Source organism: Euprymna scolopes, chromosome 19 (assembly GCF_053919585.1).
Source record: "Euprymna scolopes isolate OS-2025 chromosome 19, ASM5391958v1, whole genome shotgun sequence".
In the NCBI taxonomy this organism is placed as follows: domain Eukaryota; kingdom Metazoa; phylum Mollusca; class Cephalopoda; order Sepiida; family Sepiolidae; genus Euprymna; species Euprymna scolopes.
Genome location: NC_136500.1, coordinates 39,614,697 through 39,623,741, shown reverse-complemented (window position 1 = coordinate 39,623,741; position 9,045 = coordinate 39,614,697). Strand labels below are relative to the sequence as shown.

General features: G+C 30.1%; 1 protein-coding gene across 4 annotated transcripts in view; it reads left to right on the top strand.

Moving 5' to 3' along the window:
• Positions 1–951: 951 nt before the first annotated feature.
• LOC145303542 (sugar phosphate exchanger 3-like) overlaps positions 952–9,045 on the top strand; it is a 71,352-nt gene continuing 63,258 nt past the window's right edge. For 3 of the 4 annotated variants that reach the window (XM_080145013.1, XM_080145012.1, XM_080145010.1), the window contains exon 1: positions 1,438–1,641. In XM_080145013.1, the coding sequence (XP_080001139.1) occupies positions 1,580–1,641 (62 nt within the window). In that variant the 5' untranslated portion in view covers positions 1,438–1,579. Of the gene's footprint in view, positions 1,642–9,045 lie in introns of all 4 variants that reach the window. The other variant, XM_080145011.1, reaches the window with a different exon arrangement.

Below are 9,045 nucleotides of genomic sequence, written 5' to 3'. Positions count from 1 at the left end.
TGTCATAAGAGATTCAAGGAAGGCAAGGAGTCTGTGAGAGATGATTGGCCAAATAAAGAATTTCATGAATAAGGACCGTCGTGTGTCTATAGAGACAATAAGTGCACACCATGTGTGTGTGTGTGTGAAAATATTTAACTGATAAACTCTTAAACTACTGGTCACATAACTTCTTTCCTGTTAATTTCAGTGTTATGTGACCAGTAGTTTATCGGTTAAATATTTTTGCACAGATACACACACATACATACATCTACTGCTTTATTTATATAGAAATGCTGAATTTTTTTAATTGAAAGTGGATAATTGGATTTTTGGTGATTACATAATAATAAAGACTTTTAGGTAAATAATTAGTTGGGTTGGGTAAGCATAATGTGAAAAATATTTTAGATGCTATATATAGATGTGTGTGTGTGTGTGTGTGTGTGTGTGTGTGTGTGTGTGTGTGTGTGTGTGTGTGTTAGTTACAGAAAATCAGAAAACATCGGTACCGTCGGTTTCAAACCCAAAACAACGATGACCTGCAGAGACTGAAGAGAATACAACGAGCAGAGACTGGATAACCTTCTTTTTTCTTGGGAGGGTGGGATTTGAAATCGACAGTACCGATATTTTTCTGATCTTCTGTAGTAACTACATATATAAGTAAATATTACGCTCTTGTTTTGATGTTTTCTTTTTCATAAGCAAACACATTGCGCGCGCGCACACACACACGCACACACATTCGAATTCAATCACTACTGATGTTACATTTTAATTGATCAATTTTAGTGAAATCAAAATATGTGCACTGTTGGGTCAATAAGTCAGAGAAAGGAAGAGAGGGGTTTGGATCAGGAAATAGAGAAGGCGAGAACGAAACACACAGAGAAAGGGGGAGATAGAGACAGAGAGAGAGAGAGAGAGAGAGAGAGAGAGAGGGAGGAATGAAAGAGAGCGAGGGTAGGAGTAGCGTAAGAAAAACAGTTCAGAGGTCACAGGACAAGTTGTCATCATCTAAGCTATATATATATAGATAGATAGATCACCGGGATGCACTCACAATTAGTAAAGATTCACCATTGACGAACATCCAAAGCCAGCTTCCTACCTTATTCTTAGCGACTTCCTTCTCTTTTGTCGTAAATTTTATTTAAGCTCATCCACTGTATAATGTTAAAAAAGTATATCGATATATAGCTGTGATACATATAGAAACAAGAAGTAATAATAATGGCTCCCATCGATAGTAGAAACCTAAAAACTAGTATTACTAATATTATTAGCTGACTTTGGTCCATTTTTTTTAAATTTGTTTTTAATTTCTAGTCTCACGTGAACAAAACGAACGGAAACTCCACAACAACAAACGCAACGAGAACCTGTCAACTGTACAAATATTTTTTTTACGTATTTTTACGAGCTGAGTTTATTTTCCTCGACCATTTTATGCGATCTAAACAAAATAATAATAAATAATAATAGTAATATTAGTGTTTGTTTGTTTTGTTTAAATCGTATAAATATAAAATACGGAAAAAAATCTATACAAAATAATATCCCATAGAGAAAACATCGGAAAAAATTGTCGAAGATGCCTTGCTGCCGTGGCTACACGTTTCAACATTTATTGGTGTTTATGTTAACTTTTTTTAGGTAAGTACCAACAAAATTTACCTGTAATTTTACAAATATTTCATTGATTGTATTTATCTGCAGAGAGAGGAGATACTGTGCTATTGTTTTTAAATAGTATTTTCAAGTTTTACAGTGTTTTTTATTAAATTGTTAGGTAAAAGTACAGAATACTTCCAAAACATCGTCCCTCGTGTTAAGAAGGGGTTTCTAAATGTGTTTATCTTCAAGTTTAGTCGCCCCTGTGTTAACAAAAGTTGTGTGCTGAGTTCTCGGCTACAAAATGAAACGAGTTCCTATTTACAATGCCTCCCCATGGGACAGAGTTAGGCATCAGGGTCGTTTTTTAACGTGGAGAAAAGGAACAAAAAAATAAAAATTGTCGCGGAGGATTTCTCCTCCGCTGACAGAACAAGAAATTGAAGTGTAGCAAGTGAAGAACAGATACTAAGCTTTGATCTTTATCTGTTCTCAGTTTTTTTATTGTGTTTTTCAAATAAACAAACGAGCAAAAAATTGAGTTATCAATATGTTCATTTGCTTATTTAAAAAAATACAATTTGAACAAAAAAACTAGTTTCTGTTTGCACCAAAACTTTGTAAACACAGAGTGACTAAACTCAAAGATAACAAATTTGGTATTACTTTAGATTAATAACTTCCCCTAAGAAAGATCCTACTTTTTTTTTGGGGGGGGGGGTACGTGTAAATATCTTGAAAAAACTTGGAAAGATAAACAGAAAAAACAATTAATTCAGAATTTAGGGTGGGGGATAAATTACGCATATAAGTTTAACAATTTTCCATTTCCGAATCCTCCTAACTTTTTGTTAGAGGAACATATTTTTATCACTAACCCAAAGTTCTTGGCTGCGCTGCCGCCGCTGCTGCACTTCAATTTCTTGTTCTGTCAGTAAAAGAGAAATCCTTCACGACTGAGACAACTTTTATTTTTGTTCCTTTTCTCCACGTTAAAAAACGCTCTGGTGACTAACTCTGTCTCGTGGGGAGGTAAAGTCAATAGGAATCCAAAGTCTGACTGGTAAGATCGTAGAACTACATTTAATCGCCTAAAAAAAGTCGAATACTATTCTGTTAAAAACAAGATACTTCTACTGTTTATCGCCGAGGATGGAGACGCCATTTTTTTTTTCGGGCACTTGTTATTAGAATGAGAGGGAGAAATCAGTATTTTAAACTATGGCCGAAATTAGAAATAAATAACAAAAAAATTAAACTCCGGAAAGAACTATGAAAAGTAAATAAAGAAAGTGAAAGAGAACATATATCTGTAATTGTTTAACTGGAAATGTTTCGATTTAATTAATGAAAACGGGAAAGTTTTTCATGAAACATATTTTTATTATTAAAAACAGAAAATGAAAATAATTGAAACTGGGCGAGCGCCGTTTGAAAACCAAAGCATTTATTGTATAAAAATAAATTGATAAAATATAATTGTAAAAACATTTATTGAAAAGTCTGCGTAAGAAAATATAATTTTAATAAAACGATTTTGGGGTTTGTATTACTGTACACATAGATTCGAAAAAGTTGTCAAAAAACAAATATATAACAAATAAATGTTAGCAAAGGCAAGAAAAGTTACTTTTCTACCTAACTGGATATGTTTTCAGTGTTTTTATTTGATGTAACATGTTTATTCAGCTCGAAAAACATGCAGTGTTTACCGATGTAGATGTATTGGAAAATTCAAAATGGCGCCCGACTCTCTCTGTAACACGGTAAGTTTGGGAAAAGGTGCTATAAATATAAAACTAGACAAAATACTGTTAGAAACTCGCTCAATATTTGTTACCGTGACATTTGACATATATTCGGTGTTTTGTAATTTTTGTTATTTCTTACTTCGGTCGGTACTTTGATCAAGACGTTAAAAATAAAAATTATCGAAAAAAGTTTAAATTGTACTTATCCGTTATGAAATGAAGTTCTCAGAAAAAAAATGTCACTTAATTAGTTTTTTTTTTTTTTTTTTTTTTTTTTTACACCGAAAAAAACAATTTGGTACTCGATGCACTTATTGATCCGTGCTGAAATAATAACGTTATTATTTAAAAATCCATTCTTAACATAGGGAGGTGAGGGTGTTTTTTACCTATTCTGTACTTTAACCTTACAATTGAATAAAAAAAAACATATAAAACTTTAAACTTGGAAATACGATTTAAAAAAATAGCGCGGATCAGTAAGTTTATTTAAACCAACAATTTGTTTAAATATGATACCTAGCAAAAGGTTCAATTTTTAGGAAGAAAAGCTAGTATTAAACGGATAGTAATTTTTTTTTTTTTTTTTTCTGTCAAGTTTTCAGGATATTCACACATAATCATCTAAAAAAATTCAAACAAAAAAAAAGTAGAATCTCAATTTTTGAATGAGGCGTAGGGTGTTAATCTACAATAATACCCAATCACTGTTCAACGATATTTTTTATTAAATCAAAATTTTTAAAAAAAAAAAAAAAAAAAAAAAACCTGCGACGAATTTTTTAATGTAACAAAGTTGGTCAATGTGTAGTTTAGCGGCGTAAATTATTTGACGGACAAAAAAATTATAAAAATTATTTATGTTTATATAAAACACATTATTAGACCCAAAGGCTGAAATAAAACTAGAAAAAAATTTCATTTTAAATATTTTTTTTCATCATTTTTATTAGACTAAATGTACGACACTTGAGGCCGCCATATTATTTTTTTAAATTTGGCCTTTTGGGCCAAATTTGGCCTTTTTTTTACGTTCTTTCATGGACTGTTTTTGGCCGCCATACTTTTTTCAATGAAAGAGCGTAAAAAGGGACAAACTTTAAAAGGGCCCAATTTTAAAAGCAATACCCGTGTTTTATTAAAGAGTTTCATTCTTTGTATTTTTTATGGTTAAAGACTATTTTTTAAAACTTTACATAACATTTACTTTTTAATTAAAAAAATCTTGCCACAGCTTTTTTATGTTTTCATCCAATGAAAATATCGTTGGTTTTCTAGTCGCGTACATTTTGTATTATTGATGTTATCAACTTTGTTACATTAAAAAAAAATTCGTCGCAGCGGTCTTTTTTTCTTTTTCAATGTTTTGATTTAAAAAATAAAAAAAAAGGGGGGGGGTACTTAATGACGAGCGTGGACCCTGCGCAAGCATTTGTCTATTTAGCCATGAAAACTTTTTCAGGCCAAAATAAATTTTTTAAAAGCCCCCCAAAATGCCAAATTGATTTTAAACTCCAAATTAATCGAGCGTGTTTTTCGTTTTGACTTTTTTCTTTGAGTAAATTTCATTCATACTTTTATTTATTTTATTTTATTTCATTCTAAATTTATTATTTTAATTCAATTTAAATCTATTTTTATTCATTCTAAATTTGTTATTTTATTTCATTCTAAATTCATTTGTATTTTATCCAAATATTTTTTGTACATTTATAATAAAAAATGCTTACACAACTATTTGAGTGGACAAGGGATTTGATTCTTCTTATAATTTAAAGAAATAATTTAAATTATAAGAAGAATCGAAGTCCTTTGTCCACTCAAATAGTTGCGTAAGCATTTTTTTATAAATGTACAAAAAATATATTTGAATAAAATACAAATGAATTTAAAATGAAATAAAATAACAAATTTAAAATGAATAAAAATAAATTTAAAATAAAAACAAACACAAAATGAAATTTACTCAAAGAAAAAAAGTCAAAACAGAAAACACGCTCGATTAATTTGGGGTTAAAAATCAATTTGGCATTTTCTTTGGCTTTTTTAAAAATTATTTTGGCCTGAAAAAGTTTTTCATGGCTAAATAAGCCAATGTTTTCACAGTCCACACTCATCATTAAGTACCAAAAAAATATATCGTTGCATCGAGCGTCCTAAATTATGAGATTAAAAAAAAAAGAACGAATAATCTCTTGCACAATGAACGATTGTAAAACAGCACCATCTACAATCGTCATATCGAAATTCGTAATATTACGGAAAACGCTAATTAATGAAAATAGATTTCTAAATTACGAGTTGCTTCAGAGTTGCCAGATTGGCCCTTTTAAAGCTAAATTTCGCGGAATTGGCGTTTAAATCAGTTTGGCTTTGAAAATTGTATTTAACATTTTTTAAATTTTGGTTTTATAAAAAAAAAAAAAAAAGTAATTCCTCACTCAATACTCTGAAATAATTGGGTTTCTTAAGTGCCTTAAAAAAATTCGGTATTTTTTTAGTTACCGACCCCTCGGCATTCACCTTTAATTTGTCAACTTGAAAGGTTTTCGGGTACGTTGAGAACGAATATCGTATTCGTTTTTTGCGCAAACAGGTAGTTATCCATATTTGAAGACATTCAGTATCGAACCTAATCACTATTGTTTTTGCTCGCGGCCATCTTGTTTCTCATTTAGGAAAAAACGCCAAAAAGGGCCAAACGGAGCCAAAATGGCCAAAACATGACCAAAAACATTTTTTTGGCTTCAAAGCCGAAATGACCCCCCCCCCCTCCCTAAAAATAAGCCTTGACTTTTCACTTAAAAACTAAGATTGAGTCAAACGGAACGAATCGACGGGACTTTGGTGAATCCGTTTAGTCCGTATGTCGAGAGAGCAAGTGACACAAATAAATTTGGCAAAATCCTTTGCTGCATCGCATGCATATATTTAACATAAATTATTTTTCATTTTAAATTAAACTAAATTTTACTTAAAAATAAAAGTTGATGAAAAGTTGTTTAAATTATTTGTCATTCTAAAATTGTTTTGTCATGTACGTGATGCAGCAAAGGATTTTGCTGAATTTGTTTGTGTCACTCGCTTTCTCCGCATAAATTAATAGACGAACTATCACCAAAGTCCAGTCGATTCGTTCCGTTTAACTCAATCTTAGTTTTTGATCGAAAAGTCAAGGCTGATTTTTAGTCAACAAAATGGCAACTGTACAGTCATATTGATTTTTTTTATTCATTGGATGTTCAAAATTTATACATTATTTGATAAACGTTTTGTTTTATGCAGAAATAAAAGTTGACAATAAAAAATGGATATTAGACTAATTTTTTATAAAGCAAATAGATTTTTTTTTTAACAAACTACCCAGACGAGAATTAATTGTATTAAATTAATTTTAACATTGATTTCTGTTGGTAAAAATTATGTAACGTATATTTTTTTGGAAAAAGGCGTAAAAATAAATTTGTCACTACTTTAAAACAATGTTCTATAATGTGAATATATCTATTTAATATTGGAAACCTATTATAAAAAATTCTATGTTTAAAACTTCATAACGCAGAATATTGGAATTCAATATCATTTAAATCTTTTAAAAACTGTTTTAGAATTCTGTCTTTTTTTTTTTTTTTTTTTGTAATTCAAACAATTATATTATCAAAAAATATTGAGAAAAGGAGTTGATTTTTTTTTTTAACATTGATTGTTCTGTTCACTTTTATTTACAACTTCAAAGTTAGTAAATTTTGTAATGGTTTTATATATATATATATTCAGACACATCTGATTGAAAACGACGAAGTTATTATTTTTTCTGATCTTAATGGATAATTTTTCACTTTGTCATTCAATTTGCTAGATTTTTTAAACATGGGTGTGTTTATGCCTTCATAATGGGCACTACATAGGAACATTGTTCTAAAGTGTTGAGAGTGTAAACATGATTTTAATTTCACATTTTCATTATTTTCATACGTTGTAAAAAAAATTTTTTTAAATATTAATTTATTTGAAGCTTCTTCTTTTAAATGGTACAAAAGTTAGGATGATAATTAGTGTTGGGACGATTCCTAATTTTTATACGATTCCGATTCCAGGAAAATATTGATTAACGAGTCCGATACCAAGTACGATTCCGATTCCTAGGGAATTGTTTTGAAATATACCAGGTAGTTTTATACTTATGGTCGGGTAGTTCTCAAATATGTTCCCTAACTTTGGAAGAGATATTTTATGTCTACACCGTCATGTTTTGGTTTAAATAAAATTATTATATAGTAAACTAAACGGAAAAATTAGCAAAATTTATTTTAGAGAAAATTTATTTTACTTAATTGGAATACAGAAAAAAAAAAACAAAGAAAATAGAATTTATCCTTCAGAGCAAAAAAAAATAAAATAGAATTTATATAACAGAACAAAAACAAGAAAATTAGAAAATAAATTAACACGATTCATTATTTTGGTCCTCATAATTAACAGATTTAATGAATTAAATAAAAAAATATAGCGGAAGAGAAAGAAAATATATACTAATTAAATATAAAAATGGTGAACGCCAACGTCCGCCTAAAAAAGTTAAAAAAAAAAAACAACTTTATTTTATTTTACAAAACCCAAAATGAGATTAGAATTTGAGACCCCATCACTTCAGTAGGACCTTTTGGTGCCATTTTTACCTACTTATTCACTTGTGCCATTTTTACCTACTTATTCACTTGTGCCATTTTTACCGAGAACCACATTTTTGATACTGCGAGAAATAAGAACCATGCTGAAATAATGTTATTATTGAAAAAGCTATTCTTTAACTGTTCTGCACTTTCACGTAACAATTTAATGAAAAAACATACCATAAAAATTTAATTCAACTTGGAAATCCCATCTAAAATATAACACGGTATGTACACTGCACAAGCACCGAATTTATATCCCAATTCTCGTCGAGTGGTTCCAATATGGGATTGGTTTGCTATAACGTAACTAAAAACTAGCACCCCTTTCAAATGTCAAAATACTTTTGCTTGTTTTTTGTGAGATAATCTGGTAAGTGTCCAATCAATAATAATCCACTGTTCTGTTCGGTTTCTTATAGTTTTTCAAAATTGCAAAAAAAAAAAAACAGAAAAAAATATAGACGGGGTGATGCTCGTTCAGGTATACTCCAAAAATGTATCTAATTGGGTAAAAAAGTAACTTAGTTTGTCTTTAATAACATTTGCTTTTTTGTTTATTTATTGTTTTCACTCATTTTTTTGGCATTATTATTCTCAAAGATTATTCAAAAGAAACGTGAAGGTATTGTGCAATTATTATAAGAAACTATCTTATTCAATAAATATATTTTTATATTTGAAAATTAAAGTTATTAGAACTAGAATATTTTTATTTAAAAGTTTCAGTTAGGGTGGATGAGTGAGGGGGTGCTGGACAAGCAAGCTGGACAATCTGCTTGCCAGTCGGTTGCCTCAAACTCCACACTGAACTCGGTACACCACTCACTCCCTGATTTTCCTCTGCGAACAGACGCCACACTTGACGACTTGAAAATCACCCCTTCTCAGGTACATGCTATTATAAAAAACCTAGACACCTCTAAAGCATGTGGACCAGATCTCATCCCGGCTGTGCTATTAAAAAAATGCTCTGCCGAGGTTGCTCCAGTTCTGTCCAAACTTTACAATAAATGCCTTAA